Here is a 16,849-nt window from a genome sequence, read left to right on the forward strand (position 1 = left end):
AGACTCAAGAGAAGCAGTCGATCCCTGGGTTGGGAAGATCCCCTGGAGGAGGGCATGGCAACCCACTCCAGTATTCTTGCCTGGAGAATCCCCACAGACAGAGGAGCCAGGTGGGCTACAGCCCATGGGGTCACGAAGAGCTAGACACCACTGAAACGACTTTTGCACACAGCACACTGGGTCACTTCACAATGATAGAAAGCATTCATATTTGAGTGTTAAGTGCTGTACAGAGGAGTAACTCAGTTAATTATTACAACCTGTGATGTTAGTACTATTTCTATTTTTAATGGAGAAACAAGGTCTTGAAAAGAGGTTAAGCTTGCCCAAAGTCACGCAGGAATGGAAATGTAAAATTCAGGCTGAAAGTGTTAGTCACTCAGTCATGTCCACTCTTCACGACCCCGTGGACTGTAGCCTATCAGACTCGTCTGTCCATGGAGTTTCCAAGGTAAAAATACTGAAGTGGGTTGTCATTCTCTTCTCTGGGGGAATTTTCTTGACCCAGGTATGGCACCCAGGTCTCCTGCATCTCAGGCAGTTTCTTTACCAACTGAACCACCAGGGAAGCCCCCCAAATCCCTAATGGGCTACTTGACTTGAAAGATTTTGTGCCTGACTCCTCTGTATTGTTTTCCTGGGTATATTAGAGTCTTGCTAAATATTTGTTGCATGATTAATTGTTACTTTGTCTCTTCTTTAGGTAAAGGCGGATTGCAGCCCTTTCTGTAACATTCCAAAGCTCTTGCTACAAATGTGACATTGGAATTTAAGCTACAAATGTGGCATTTAGTTTAAGCTGTTCTTTGAGATCAGAGTGAGGGGATTTCAGAAAGGAAACCCTGCTGCTGCTGCTGCCTGTCAATTAGAAGCAAGGATTTTTCTTATATACAGTATTTAGATGCTTTCATTTCACAACAGTGGTTCCGATCTTTTTCATAGGGCCATTTTGGTTTTTTGCAGATTATAATTGGGGATAAAAGTGAGGTGCCAGATTAGGTGTTTACTCTCAACCAGGGGATAATCAATAGTTTTATATACATTGCTTTGTTTCTCTTTGTGGCAGTTTTGTGAGTTAGATGTTATTGTAGAGAAAAGATCTAGAAGTGAAGTAACTTGCTGGGATTGCTGCTGCTGCTGCTAAGTCACTTCAGTCGTGTCCGACTCTGTGTGAGCCCATAGACGGAAGCCCACCAGGCTCCCCCGTCCCTGGGATTCTCCAGGCAAGAACACCGGAGTGGGTTGCTATTTCCTTCTCCAATGTGTGAAAGTGAAAAGTGAAAGTGAAGTCGCTCAGTCGTGTCCGACCCCTAGCGACCCAGGCTGCTCCATCCATGGGGTTTTCTAGGCAAGAGTACTGGAGTGGCTTGCCATTGCCTTCTCTGTGCTGGGATTACGTACATTAAAATTTTCAGTTCTTGCTCAGTACTGTTTTAAGTGCCTTGGGAAGGAGATTAAAAAAGTATAAGCCTAGTTTTTCCTCTCAGAGAGCTTAAACTCTTTTAGAATAAACACAAACCTATGTGAATAAAAACAACATAATTAAGTGCTCAGTTGTGTTTTACATTTGTTCAGTGAGTACCTACTGTGTCCAGTACTGATCTATGTTCTGGGAATACAGCAGAGTCCCTGCCTTCACAGAGATTCCTTATTTTTTATCTGTCTTCCTTTACTGCACTATTACATAAGATAATTATAGATTATGACTATACTATAATGGAGATAAGTAGGATAATACGATAGAAGTAAGGAGGGAGGGACTGGATAGTACTCTACATAGTGTGTTCAGGGGAGAATTTTCTGAAGAGATGATTTGAGCTGAGATCTGAAGGATGAGAAGTCAAACGGAGTTGTGAACAGGGGAAGGGCCATTTGGCAAGTATAAAAACCTGTAGGCAGGACAGGACTTGGCACGTTTGAGGAATATAGTGAGACATGTGTAGCTAGAGCATGAAGAGGGAGAGGGCTAGAGTATGAAATAAGAAACTGAAGAGCTAAGAAGGGCCTTGCCATGGAAGTTCAGAGGATTTGGGCAGCTTCTGATAGCTGGAATAGTCAGGGAATGTGTTTCAGATAAGGTGGGATTTTGGGGTGGGAAGTTAGGATAGAAACAGGATGATTTGTAAGGCTAGACATCCAAGATTTGGAGAGATATTATGGATAAAAGCATAGACATTGAAATAAGCACCAAACTGTATTAGATAAGTTAAATAATATCAGGCAATTGGCAATTGATTAGATGGGCCTAGTAAGATTCAAACTTAGTTGAGCAGTTTTAGTCCTGTTTTTGCCTAGGTTGTCAGACCTCAGAGCTGTAGCAAATTTAGACTTGAGATTTGGGATCTGTGAAATGCTGTCTTTTGTTATCTGATCTTTTGCAGGAAACTGAGGGGAGATTTGAGTGTGTTTTAATATCTCCTTGCCCTTTCTTAGTTAAGAGAACAGAATTATGTTGCCCTTAATTAAGAGACCAGAATAGGAAAATTGCGTATAAGGGTGTCCCTATTAGTAATATTATGAAGGAAGACTGTGTGGGGGTGATACTTATTTTCTTATTGTCTGTATATACCACTTAGGATTATTGCCCCAAGGGGACATGAACTTTGTTCCAGGCATAGCAGGGAATGGCTGTGTATAGGACAATGCTTGGCACTTACTGCTTGTTGAATGAATGAATAAATCTACAAGTCTTGAATATTTTGAGGGAAAATCTTATTGTAATTTCCCTTCTTTTCTAATCAGATTCTTAGTACTCTTATACATTTTTGCATACTCTTCAATTTTTCCTAATTGTTTTGAAATATATTACACTCAGAAATTATATAGCTTAGTAGATACTTACTAATTGGACTAAAAAATTTTTTTTGAATCACAAAAACAATAAAAAATGATTACTTTGGCTGCTGCTGCTGCTGCTAAACCGTTTCAGTCGTGTCCGACTCTGTGTGACCCCATAGACGGAAGCCCACCAGGCTCCCCCATCCCTGGGATTCTCCAGGCAAGAACACTGGAGTGGGTTGCCATTTCCTTCTCTGTTACTTTGGCTAGCATCCCTTAATCTTTGCTAGTTTGAGGAAGGAAAACTCAGCGAGGTTCTAAAAATAAGGACTCCTGTTCTTACTGGATCAGACATTTCTGAATGAAGTCACTTTCAGAAATGAAGCTGACACAGCAAACTTGGAGCCTTGCTGAAAACATCTTTTTACCGCATAGGATCATAATCTTTCATTTTGTGAGTGCTACTGTCAGCACTTTTTCCCTGACAGTTGCTTCATTTTTTTTGTTGTCTCAAGGTACCAGAAAACCTTAATTTGGCACCCGCTTCTCTACTGTCTCATGTCAGTTGTGGTTTCACAATATATATAAATTTCTTTCACAAGTGGCAGAGAATGGAAGAATTGAGTAATTGCTTTAATGAATGCCTAATGCCTTTCAACACTTTGCATATGTTAATACATCTAATTGTCAGCTGGAGATATTAGAAATTTTGCAGCCATTTTGTAGGGGAGAGATGCATGAAGAATTTGAGATGTTTTTGCCCAAAGATACTTTTGTTTTATGTAACATCTGGAAAATACATTTAGGAGAGGGGAGAAAAACCCATTATCTTTTCCAGCAATCAAAGGCTTTTGTAGTGTTACCAGATTCTGCCTAAGTCTATTTCCCTGATTTCTTTGACTAATTTTGGTGCGAATTTTACATATATCTGCCAATCTCATGTTAAAAAAATGAGAGGAAAAAAGCAACAACAGGGCTCTCAGACATGTACCAGGAGACTTCGTCCTTTAACTTTATATAATGACTTAATTTTAGAAGTGAATAAGTAGAATTTGTGGGGAAAATAAGCATACTCACAGCTATTTAAGGGCTTCCTTGGTGGTTCAGACTGTAAAGAATCTGCCTGCAATGCAGGATACCTGGGTTCAATCCCTGGGTTGGGAAGATCCCCTGGAGAAGGAAATGGCAACCCACTCCAGTATTCTTGCCTGGAGAATTCCAGAGACAGAGGAGCCTGGTGGACTACAGTCCATAGGGTTACACAGAGTCCAACATGACTGAGTGGTTAATACTTTGACTTTCACAGCTTATTTAAGGATAGAAGAACAAAGTAAGGTTTGGTTTTTGCACAAAATAGCAGATTTATTAGCTTTATTTAAAGCGAAACAAATACGTTCTTATTTTACCACCTTTCTTGATAGAGGATTCTGGCCCTCACTTATTTCTTCCTGTTAGAACAGACATCTGGAAGATGGAACATAAACAATTGAAACAACCAGTCAGCTCTTAGGGAACATGTACTGGCTTGAGTGAGGAGATCAAGGTGTCAACACATGTTGATTATTTCAGGAGGGTTTTCTGTAAAGAAAACTTTGGATACTGCATAAGATATGAGACCTGGTAACCTAGTCTCTACTCTTAATTATTCTAAGAAATCATCTAATTGCTGTGTTATTTACTTGCACAACTTAAGTGCACAACAAAATCATTCTCATAGAGCTCAGTCAATTAAGTAAACAGGGTTGGGGATTTTATTTTACTCCCCTTAAAAGCTAATATGTTAGCCTTGTGTTTTACGGACATTGGCAGAAAACATGGGTCAGAGACAAAGAATTTAATTAAGCCGTAGCCAGCAGCAGGAGATGAGAGTGTTGTGTGCTATCTCACTTACCCCTGAGACTTACAGATGGGCAATGCAGTGGGTTTGTGTCATAGCTGAGGAACACTGAGTTTGGGGAACCTACTATTTAGTAGCATGCAGAAGGCCGCCTTGCTGTTTGTCCCAGAGGGAGACTTTACTGTACCCTTCAAGGTTGTTTGCTGCAAACATAACCCTGTGACATGGTCTGGATAGAGTGATCAGGGCCTTGCATACTTAGCATACCTAAAAGATGCTTAGGACCACAGGAGACCCGTGAGGACTGTCTCTCCCAACACAGGGTTGTCTGCTTTTTACTAACAGAAAATTACTTTATAGAATTCTGGTTTTAATTTATTGTTCAAATTGGAATGCACACATTTATTATTGAAAACTGAGGCAAACCATGTGATCATATTAAGCTTCTTTTGGATTTTATTAGAGCAGATAAGTTTGAGCAGTAGTTGAATCGTTTTGACCTTTTGAATGAGCACCAAAGTTTTCTAAGATGATTCCTTGTTTACTTAGGACTCTAAAAACAGATTATCAAGTTCAAAAAGAACTGTATTTGTGTGACTTGTTATGTAATTGCCTGAATTCTGAAGAGTTGGGAAAGACTATCAGGATACATGGGTGTTAACTGTCTGGCACTGGGGCAAGTCCTTTGCGTTTAGGCCAGAATATCTGCAAAATGATGGGAGATTCGGTTCATTAAGGAATATTCCAATTTTGAAGAAAAATCATATTCTTTATTTTGGGTTCTTTTAAGTAATATTGGATGAACTCTTAAATTTAGTTTGAAACTAAATGTTCCTTTCAAGGTTTTTACGGTATATTGCTTGTTTTGGGGGAAAAAGGCATCTAGGGCGGAGGTGTAATAGAATTTTTGGGTAGATCTGTAAAAGGTTATATACACCATATTCTCTAAAAGTGACTGGATTTGATAGGAGAGACAAGTGGTACCAGTTTTATTTATTCTGTCTAATCCTGTAACCAGAGCAGCTGTTTCATCAGATATGTAAGGAAGGCTTGTTATTCAGGGTTCTTATTCTCTTGATGTCTCTTTCCTTTATCTTAAGTAGAAAATGGTTTGCTTCAGGGGGAACTATTTCAGATGAAAAGAGTATTACTTTGGGTGTATTTTGTGTTAGTGTGATTGTAGTATCTTTTTCTGATATCACTTCTGTTGATTTCATTCTAACACTAACTCCCAGAATTAGCATAGGCCCCACAGCTTAAGGGCTCAGCCCCACAAGACTGCCTCAGCTTCAGGCAGCAGCTGCAGATGGGGTACCAAGGCTATCCACCCTGCTGCCTGGCTGATGGGAAATTTGGGTTATGGGATACAGGTCCTCTCCAGGCAGGCACTCTCCAGCACAATGTGGTGACTAACTTGGAAGCTCTCTTAAATCTTCTTGTTCAACAGTTTTCACAGATCTCAGTTTCCGGTGCCCTCCTCCCCGTCTCCTATTGCTGAGGTTGACAGGTAGGGCTGAAAATTCTAACCCTCCCATCGCTTGGCCTTTCTGATGAGCAGTCCCATCCCAAGGCTATCCAAGGGCCCCTTCCTAGTCACTATTAGGAAGGGGCTTGTTACGAATGACAAAAGATACTGCTGTCATTTAGGGGAACTTCAACGGTTTAGGCGGAGAAGGCACTGGCAAGCCACTCCAGTACTCTTGCCTAGAAAATCCCATGGATGGAGGAGCCTGGTAGGCTGCAGTCCGTGGGGTCGCTAAGGGTCGGACACGACTGAGCGACTTCACTTTCACTTTTCACTTTCACACATTGGAGAAGGAAATGGCAACCCACTCCAGTGTTCTTGCCTGGAGAATCCCAGGGACGGGGGAGCCTGGTGGGCTTCCGTCTATGGGGTCACAGAGTCGGACACGACTGACGTGACTTAGCAGCAGCAGCAAGGGTTTAGGAGTTCTGTATGACAGGAATCCTGCACAGAGACTAGTTATTTTTACAGTGAATAGCAAAAATTAGACGTGGGTTTTATTCACACTGTTTACTGTTAATATTTCACATCGTTTTATAAGGGATATAATAATCTGGTTGAGAATACATATTTTTTTTTGCAAAACATGCTGATTAGCAAATGCTTAACCCCCAAATCTTTTCATATGCTCTTTGTACCTATGCCTAGAATGAACGATGGTGCATGGGAAGACAAGGCATCTGTGGCTGGGAGCTTTGTTCCCTTGCCCTGTGTGAATTCTTTTTCTCAGGGATTGCATTGTCTGGTGGAGTTTAGTTGGCATCTAGCTAATAATGATGCTAAAGAGAGTGTTCCAAAGTCTCTTTATTTAAATATTTATTTATTTGGCTGTGCTGGGTCTTAGTTGCAGCATGTGGGATCTAGTTCCCTGACCAGGGATCAAACCCAGGATCCCTGCACTGGGAACTCAGAGTCTTAGCCAGTGGACCACCAGGGAAGTCCCCCATAGTCTCTTTAAATCTTGATAGAGCTCAGGAATCCCAGAAAACTAAAGGGACTTTAGAGATTCTTGAAGGGTAATTTGAACCGCCAAAGCATTTAAGAACCTAAGAGAAGGGTTTTGTTGTGGCTGTTAGGAAGAGTGATAGATCCTGTGAAGGAATGTAGAAAATCACCTTATTTCACAATTTTTCTTCATTATGATTGACAGTCATTTTTTGTGCCTAAGTTTGCTCAACACCAACCAGTTGCAAGTTACGGTACAAATGACCTTCGTTATTAAAAAGAAATAGTATTTAGTTGTTGGTGCAAATTGACTATTCTAGTCACTCTGGATAGCAGAATGGTAAATTGGTACTACATAGCCTCTTTGGTGTTACAGTGATTTGACATGGTTTAAATAGAGAGTTAGCCTAGGATTTACAAACATGTCTGGCCTAGTTTGCTCCATGTTGTTGAAGCTGCCATTATGTATGTTGCAAAAACAGTCTCTCCCCTGGTCCCCTACTTCCTTCCCATCTGTGGGTCATCTGGTGACATTTTAATACATGAAATTGTTAATATTAATATTACATATCAGATGCTTTGCAGAATAGTCTTAATTAAATTGGAACTTGACTCTGAAATGACCACCTTTGTAATGATAACTCTAAATTTGACTACGTTTGTAGTGAAGACTTTATACTCATTTAAGAGTAGGTGTAAACATTTACTAAGCATTTATTGGAGGCCAGGCACTTTTACTTCTTTACGTATATTATCTTCAGTCAACTTTATGAGAATGGTATTATTATTTTCATTTTTGAGATAAGTGAAAACAGCAGTTAAATAGCTTGCCTAAGGTCACATAGGCTAGAGTGGTAGAGCCAGCCTGACTTCTGAACCAGTGCTCTTAGCTGGGGTCCCACAACCGATTTCTGATAGATTGCTGAACTGTCAGGTTAGGAAGCCTAAGAAATGGAAGATTTGTGAGTATAGAGATAGAAAGGGGAAGAGTGAACCTCTGTCTTAGAAATTCTCGCTTCCCTTCTCCCCAGTAAAGATTGAGTGATTGTCTTCAGGGTTTCGGAATTGGACTTAACCCCTCTTCCTCGCTCCTCCTCTAGCTTCCTCTGCCTAATGCTGGCAACTGTCATATATGTGCCACTTCATTTGTAGTGACCATGTTTGTTTTTATTAATGTCACTTCTCAGGAGAAAGTGGTATGGTGTATAGAGTTTTAGAGCAGAACCTTGACAGACTGCTTGGGCTTAAATTCCAGTTCTGCCATTTACTGGCTCAGTCATTTTGGTCTGGTTACTTAACTTCACTGAACCCTCCTTTTCTTACCTGTGAAACAGGGATGTATAGTACATACCTCATAGTTGTTGAGAGGATGGCATGCACAGATATGTTTAGAACAGTATGTGACACAGAGTAAGTGCTCTATAAATGTTGGCACTGGCACTGTTATTTGAGAACACTTAGGTTGAACCAGTATTAAAGCACCTCTGAAGTATCTTGGTTCATGATCTCTCAGTATCCAACATGAGTTTTGTGTTACTAAATACCTGCTTGATATAGATAATTTACAGTGATAATTTGGATTCTACTTTTAAGAAACTCACTTCTTGGAGATTTAAAATCCTGTAGTGTTGATCCTAGTTTGCATTCTTTTGTTCCTGTTATTTTTTGTCTGGTTATCATGTGTAGTTGTGGTTCTCAGACTTCTCTGTACATGAGAATTACACAGGGAGGATTGAGATCTGGTTTATTAGATTTGGGGTGAGGGTCCAGGAATCCGAATTGATAACAAACTCATTTCGGGTAATCCTGACTGTGATTGCTTGAGGTAATAGTTTTGGAATTGCTGATTTAGAGGCTGAATTCAAGTATAACAGGAAAAAGAGATTATAAAAGGTATTAACAGTGTGAACATTGATAAACAGAAACCTCATTTTAAGCTGGAGTCAGGCTTTCCAGGTGGCGCTGAATTGAAGTGAAAGTCACCTCTTTGTGACCCCATGGACTACAGAGTCCCTGGAATTCTCCAGGCCAGAATACTGGAGTGGGTAGCCTTTCCTTTCTCTAGGGGATCTTCCCACCCCAGGGATCAAACCCAGCTCTCCTATATTGCAGGGTGATTCTTTACCAACTGAGCTCTCCGGGAAATCCCAGGTGGCACTAGTGATAAAGAATCCACCTTCCAGTGCAGGAGATGCAAGAGACAAGTTCGAACCCTGGGTCAGGAAGATTCCCTGGAGTAGGAAATGGCAATCTCCTCTAATATTCTTGCCTGGACAATTCCATGGGCAGAGGAGCCTGGCGGGATACAGTCCATGGGGTCTCAGGCTACAGTCCATGGGGTTGCAAAGAATTGAACACGACAGCACTTACTGCAAGGAGATCCAACCAGTCCATCCTAAAGGAAATCAGTCCTGAATATTCATTGGAGGGACCGATGCTGAAGCTAAAACTCCAATACTTTGGCCAACTGATGGGAAGAACTAGCTCATTTGAAAAACACTGATGCTGGGAAAGATTGAAGGCGGGAGGAGAAGGGGATGACAGAGGATGAGATGGTTGGATGGCATCTCCGACTCAATCGACGTGAGTTTGAATAAACTCCAGGAGTTGGTGATGGATAGGGAGGCCTGGCGTGCTGCAGTCCATGGGGTTGCAAAGAGTCGGACACGACTGAGCAACTGAACTGAGCACAGCAACAGGTCACCAGAAGGTGGGGCTCTCACACCCTATCACTAGATTTTAATTGTCCACCTGGAAGTTACTTTTGTATCTCCAGCAGGGAGAAGGTAAAATAACTGGCTGTTTTATTGTTTTAGATGAACAGTTGTCAGATTTTCATCAGTTTGCATGTGGGCAGTGATGATTTGTAATCCCAGGGGATCTTCCTGATCCAGGGGTGGAACCCAGGTCTGCAGGGAAACCTGACTGGATCTGTTCTCATACCAAAATTATGTTGTTTTGTTTTAAAGCTCCATTAAAAAAAATTATATCTATTTATTTGACTGTGCCAGGCCTTGCCTGTGGCATGTAGGATTGTTTGATCTTTTGTTGTGGCATGCAGAATCTAGTTTCTCAACCAGGGATCAAACTCAGGCCCCCTGCATTTCAAGTATGGAATGTTAGCCACTGGATCACCAGGGAAGTTCCCTAAAATATATTGTTAACACCTGTTAAGTAGCTTGGTTTTGAGGACTGCTCTGTAAATACAGAAAAGTGCAGGAAATATAGAAAGAAATAATATGGGAGTCTTCAGGAGAAGAAGAAATATTTGGGTGGATTTCTGGATTTTTTTTTTTGTGTGTGTGTCATTCGCTATTAATAAATAACAGCAAATATAATCAGTTTATTTTAGCCTGTTTTTTATGTGCCTGTTTTGGGTAAAGTGTGAAAAGTTTTGATTAGGTAACAGTCTACTAAAGAGAAGAAGGTGCAGTGCTAGTTTTGGGCCTTTGGATTAAAACAGGTGTGATGGGATTGATTTAACTGACATACTTGGTGGAGGAATTCATATATATTGAGTATGTACTAGGAGCCAGGTTCTTTAATATTACTTAATCTTTATAACTTTGCAAGGTGTTGGTTTAAATTATAATTAGTTCTGTTTTTAAATGAGAAAATTGAGGCAAAAGAAGATTTAAACTTGCCCAGGTCACTAGTAAGTGCTGAGCAGAGATTAAAACCGGAGGTTTTCCTGATTTCATAGTTAGGAAAATTATTGTCATGTTATGTATTAAGTTTATGTAGCTTGGAAATTCTTTCCAGCTTACTAAGCAGGACACGAAAGAAGGGCCTGATTGGTTTGGGGCTGTTTTTCCTGCTCAAAAAAGATCCAGACTTCTATAAGTTCTCAAAGCAGTAATGTTTAGTGATCTGGCCAAACTGTTCATGATCCCATTTCTCTCACATGAGTTCCTCTCTGCATTATCTTTCAGTGGAAAAACTTAAAGATCTTCCTCAGATAATGATTTTGTTCTTAACAATGCAGAGATATTTTAAAAAATTATATTCAGAGGATAAACCTAATTAGCCAATTTGAAATATTGTTACCTTGTTTCTAAACTTACATTGTAGACTTACTCTAATACAACTTGTGTTGTATGTTTTGCTCAACAGTTATGTTTCCTGGTGGGCATTTTTAGCATTTTCTTAAACTTAATGGTATCAGAGATACAGGTACCACAATTTAGGTTTTCACCATACAAAGAGGGCTTCCCAGATGGTGCTAGTGGTAAAGAAGCTGCCTGCCAGTGCAGGAGACATAAGAGACACCGGTTCAATCCCTGGATTGGAAAGATCATCTGGAGTAGGAAGTGGCAACCCTCTCCAGTATCCTTGTCTGGAGAATCCCATGGACAGAGGAGCCTGGCGGGCTACAGTCCATAGGGTTGTAAAGAGTCAGACACGACTGAAGTGACTTAGCATGCACGCGGCATATAAAGAACCAGTGTCCTAACTCTGTCATTTGTGAAATGTCTGTCCTGAAGACACTTCATTTTGATAAATTTCCTAATATACCTATAATAAAAAAAGAGGAATTCAACTTGAATTAGATTTAAATGTTTCTTTTAATACATTTATTAATGATAGCTTCTCTTTTCTTTGGAATGTTGTAGGCCAGCTTTAATCTTCTCCATTATAGCTTGTGATAGTTTGTTACTTAGTCATGTGGCAGTGGTATTTGTGTCTTTAGTCATGGAACTTTTTGTTTTAAACTTCATTTCCTCGAGAATTTTAGTGAAAATTTTAAGAAATGTTAGCTCTTCCTTTACGAGGAGTTTCAAGTTTAGAAATGGCTTGATGATTTTGTATTTGCTAGGTTGTATGAGTTACGTCTTAAAAGTGAATACCATAGGTAGACTGAAGATAAGGATCATCATATTTAAGGATGACAGTTTTAACCACAGTTAAAATTTAACAATAGCATTTATATTAACAATAGTGTTTATCTTAGGTGTTTTTAAGACAAACTTCAAAAGTGGTCAAGTTTACTATAAAGTTACTTGATAAATCCAAATATTACAATAATTTTATTAATTGTAAGACTGTATCTTCTACACTTAACATCTCTAATTTAGGATGTATTTTAAAAATCATTGTCTTAGAGTCTGTGAAATACGGAGATTAGGATTTCAGTTCTGCTGCTGTAACTGAGAAGTACAAAATACTAGGGACTTACTGAAGGCAAAGTTTCTTTCTCCTGTAAAAGTCCTGGAAGGCCTCTCCTATTGTGTTACTCATCCTTAGCTATAATTTCTGTCTTCTGGTTCACTGTGACTGCTTTCGCCTCTGTTATGATGTATTCTAGCCTACAGTCCAGGTGGGACAGAGAAACTATTTCCTTTGTTTTTAAGGTTAGTCTTGAAAATTACAAGCTTTGCTTCCATCCACATTTGCTTGAACTTGGTCACATCTAACTTAACAAGAACTTAGGAAATATTGTCTTTACTAGGAGCCATATGTGCCAGTAAAATTCTTTTACTAAAGAGAGGAGCAGTTGCTAGCAGTCTCTGCCACCCTGCTCAAACCTTACTTTTTGGCCAGTGTTTATGATTAAACTCTGTGTAAAATGAAATTACCCATAATGGTCATGAGACATGTAAGATGCAAGAACTGAACTTGAAATTTATTTTTAGGCATAATTTATTTTTAGGAAGATAATTGTAGGATGATCAGAAGTCTCTGCTTACCTTTTTTTCCTTCATTCTGAATTGGAAATAAATTTTACAGAAGACCTTGTTTTTTAGCAGTCCCTGGTAGCTCAGCTGGTAAAAAATCTGCTTGCCATGCAGGTAGACCCCCGTTTGATCCCTTGGTTGGGAAGATCCCCTGGCGGAGAACATGGCAACTCACGCCAGTGTTCTTGCCTGGAGAATCCCCATGGATAGAGGAGCCTGGTGGGCTGCAGTCCATGAAGTTGCAAAAGAGTCAGACACGACTGAGCGACTAAGCACAGCACATCCTGTTTTTCAGAGGTGGATTGAGGAACCATGAGAAGACAGCTATTCTTGTTTTCTCTTCTTGCTTTTATTAATCAGTAGAAGACATTCTTCTAGAATAATTCTCCAGAATTAATTTAGTACTTGGTGTAGTGTGATTATTTTGATAAATAATTTTATTTTAGGGGTCAAGATCCTTAACCTAGTATGAGTATGCTAGTGCACTGTTCTTTAGTGCATTACAGGGAAAAGAGAAAGATAAAAGGAGGTTAAATAAAGAGAAATGCAGTCAAGATGATTTTGATGAAGAATGGAAGAAGATACATTTCCTGTATGTTGCCCATTCCTTATATATACAGAGATATTAACAGGCCTACGTCATGCTTAAGAGTTGGGGAGGTTACTATAGGAGCATATAGGCCTGGCATCTAATTCTTTTGACATTTTTATGTTAATAAGGTGGCATCTCTAGCTAACAAGGAATTGTAATCCCTTCAGAATTATAAGGAAAAGAATTTAATCTTAAAAATAGATATGTAGGTAGTGGTGTTCTTTATTCTTTCAGAAAAACTTAAGATTTTCACTGACACTAAGATGTCATATATCCCAGTTTCATAGGTGTCAACATGTTGGGGTAAAATGGCTGGTAACAAGTGTAAGGAACCTTTGGTAAAGATATGTTCTGATTTTAGAAATGCTTAAGTATAAAAACAAGCATCTCAGAATTGATAAAATTAATAAATCTTTGGTGTATTTGTAATCAATAGTGTCTTAGAATGGAGGACAATAGTAAAAGAAGCTAAAGTAATTGTATCTGTTTATAAGTTAGAATGCTTTATTTAGAGTGATCATTTTCATTTTAAAAGTCTGGATTTTGATCTCTTCATGCCATAAATATTGAATTAGTAGCTTGACAACTTGGTGCTGAAACAGCCACTGAGACCAGGGATCACCCTGATCTTTGTCCAGTCCTTCATGCCCATCTGTTATGCGGGGGAGGTGGTGGTGCTCTGCTGCTTATTGGTTATGGCCTGAGTAACCATCTTAGATGGGGTAAAGGGACCATTCTTTGAAGCAGTGGCCTTTTTTTGCAGTCCAGTACACATATATGTGTATACACGCATTTGGGGGCACATACAACTGAAGGAAAAGTTGCACAAAATAACACTTGACATGTTAAGTGGGGTTCATTCTGAAATATCCTCTTTTCTTTCATTATAAAAAGAACTGTGCTGCTGTTTATGTTCCATTTGAGTTTTTTAAGAAAAACACTGAAGTCAAAAACAACCAAGGATCAGAAACTTAAAATTGACTCCTATTTGTAAATCACTGTTACTCTTTTTTGGTTTTCCTAGCGCTGGTAGTTGAGGTGCTGATTCTCTTATTGCTCTGAATGTGAGTCTGTTGCTAATTGAAGAAAACAATATATGTGTAAGTACAGATAATTGAGAGAAGTATTTTTAATCTTTTTGTAGGTCATCATCAAATTTGAAATATTTAAAGTGGATACAAAACTGTTTCAGCGATGCAGACAATTAAGTGCGTTGTTGTGGGTGATGGTGCCGTTGGTAAAACGTGTCTCCTGATATCCTACACAACAAACAAATTTCCATCTGAGTATGTACCGACTGTAAGTATAAAGCTTCCATCTGTTAGTGAAATGTATTATAATTTGATATCCTTTTGAAAACTTTCTCTGTGTGTACTGAAATTTTTCTGTTGTCTGCCTTTGTTTCCTGTTTTTAAAGATCTTGACTTCTCATGGGTAAATTATGTACACTTTAAAATTAAACAGCTGAAAAATCAGTGGAAAGTCAGAAGGGGTGACAGAAGGGTTTGCAAGAAGTGCTGGGAGGCAAAACTCCAATAGACAAGCTTCTAAAGAGTGGTGGTCTCAGTTTGGAGAAGTATGCACTACATCTTGGAATGAGGTGACTTTTTTTTTTTTGATATCTTGGCCAATGATTAATCAGTGCTTAGAGTTCTTTGGGATGATTTTGGGGGGGCCTTGTAACTTCAGGGAAAGTAGTATGTGTCTACGTATTCTCCTTAGGGAATAGAAGAAAAGCTTATGGAGCTGTTGTCCTCGCAGTAATGGCGCTCCAGACTGGCTTTTAGAGGTACAGAAGACCTGTTTTTCTTATGAGAACATCAACAGTAGCCTGTGGAGGTTCTCGCGCACATAATGCTTTTTATCAGCTCCTTAGAAGAGTAGAAGGAAAATCAGGATAACAAAGATCTTGAAGTTGGAGAGAGAGAGTTATTTAGAGTAACACTCATTGCGAATGTGTTTGGGGATCCAGTGTTTGTCCCAGGTTGGTTGACCAATCCAGTGGTATAATTATGTTAATGATAGATGTCCATTTTGTGGTGAGAGGAGCTAGTGTTGGCTTGGCCTGGCAGCAACCACCTCTGTTAAGTGAGCTATTTTAGAGGTTATCGAGCACCTATGTATGGTTAATATGGGATTAGTATTGTTTGGAAGTGAAAAGGAAGAAAATGTATGATTACTTCAGATTAATCTTCAGAGATGAGAGTATTTTTAAGAGGGTGGTGACAGGTTAAAGGTTTGGTAATTATGTTTGATTGTAATTGGCAGTCTGTAATGTTCCAGGGCAGATAGTGATTGAGGTAGGCCCAGGCTATAGGAAGAAAAACTAGGGTTTCTTGAAGGGGGAGAAATCATATTTATAAACATGAATATTTTTGAGTGGGCCCATTTGGAGATATTTGGAAGTGAAAGAAGTTCTGAGGTTGAAAGGGACTTTTAGGGGACCTTTAGAGATAGATCAGTTTTGTGGATCTTGAGTGAAGGCTATCAGAATGTTTGTGTTTCAGTTTACATTTAAAGTTATTTTCATACAAATGTGATTTCTGAGTCTTAAGTGTTTAAGGAGAGCTTGTGGGTGTTTTATGTATGTGTTTGTGTGTGACTCTCTGGAAAAAGGGTTAGGTATGACCTAAGAAAATAACCTAAATGAGAGCTTAACCATATTCTTTTTACTTCCTTTTTCTTGTTGTCAAGAACTGAGTTTCCTTTTAACTGCCACCTCTCCCAAGCCCTTTTTTCCAGTCTACTTTTTTTTTTTTTTAAAAAACATTTAAACAAGCTCCCAACAATCCAGTCCATTGAAACATGAATCAGAGAATTAGTGTTAAGCAAAGCTGATAGTAAAATGTACCATCCTTCTCTTGGCTGGAAAGCCTTGCCTTTGAATTATAAATTATTAATAATTAAGAGGAGTCCATGAATTAGTGTTGGGTCTTTTTTCATTTCATTCATGTTTTTCATTTTTCATTTGTTGGAACTTTCATTTCATTTAGTTACCTCCCATTTTTACAAATTACTTAGTACATCCTATATATATATATTAGTATATACTGAGTTTGTTTGTTACGGGTTTTGCAGTCTATTTACAAGTAGTATACCCTGTTCAGTATCCTTAAGTGTACACACACACACACCCCCCTATATACTATCCTTAAGTATACTCAGTTCAAAGAAGGTATCTCAGGTTATGTGGTTTGTACCCAGTAACGTGAGTTTTATTCATGAAGTCCCAACAAAAAATTTGCCAGCCTTTTTGGATACTTTCCTTGAGTAACTTGAGGGAACCTATATTTTTCTCTAATGAGGCATATTTGCAACAAGACTGCTCTTGTCTTGAACCCTGAAAGGAAAAAAGTTATCATGGATCTAGGAGATTTTAATTCTATTTTAAAAGGAAATGGCCTGTGAAGAATAATTTCTTAGAAATTAGATTGAAAATTTAGGTAAACTTTAAATTACTGTCTGGAAAGTTTCAAACTTGAATCATATTGTTTCAA

General features: G+C 39.0%; 1 protein-coding gene across 3 annotated transcripts in view; it reads left to right on the forward strand.

Moving 5' to 3' along the window:
* CDC42 (cell division cycle 42) overlaps nt 1-16,849 on the forward strand; it is a 52,132-nt gene that overhangs the window by 15,006 nt on the left and 20,277 nt on the right. For all 3 annotated transcript variants that reach the window (XM_088843405.1, XM_088843411.1, XM_088843408.1), the window contains exon 2: nt 14,497-14,651. In XM_088843405.1, coding sequence (XP_088699531.1) covers nt 14,547-14,651 — 105 coding nt within the window. In that variant the 5' untranslated portion in view covers nt 14,497-14,546. The remainder of the gene's footprint in view (nt 1-14,496; nt 14,652-16,849) is intronic.

This window comes from Moschus berezovskii, chromosome 2 (genome assembly GCF_049115385.1).
Source record: "Moschus berezovskii isolate FMDL1 chromosome 2, NW_MosBer_1.0, whole genome shotgun sequence".
NCBI classification, from domain to species: Eukaryota; Metazoa; Chordata; class Mammalia; order Artiodactyla; family Moschidae; genus Moschus; species Moschus berezovskii.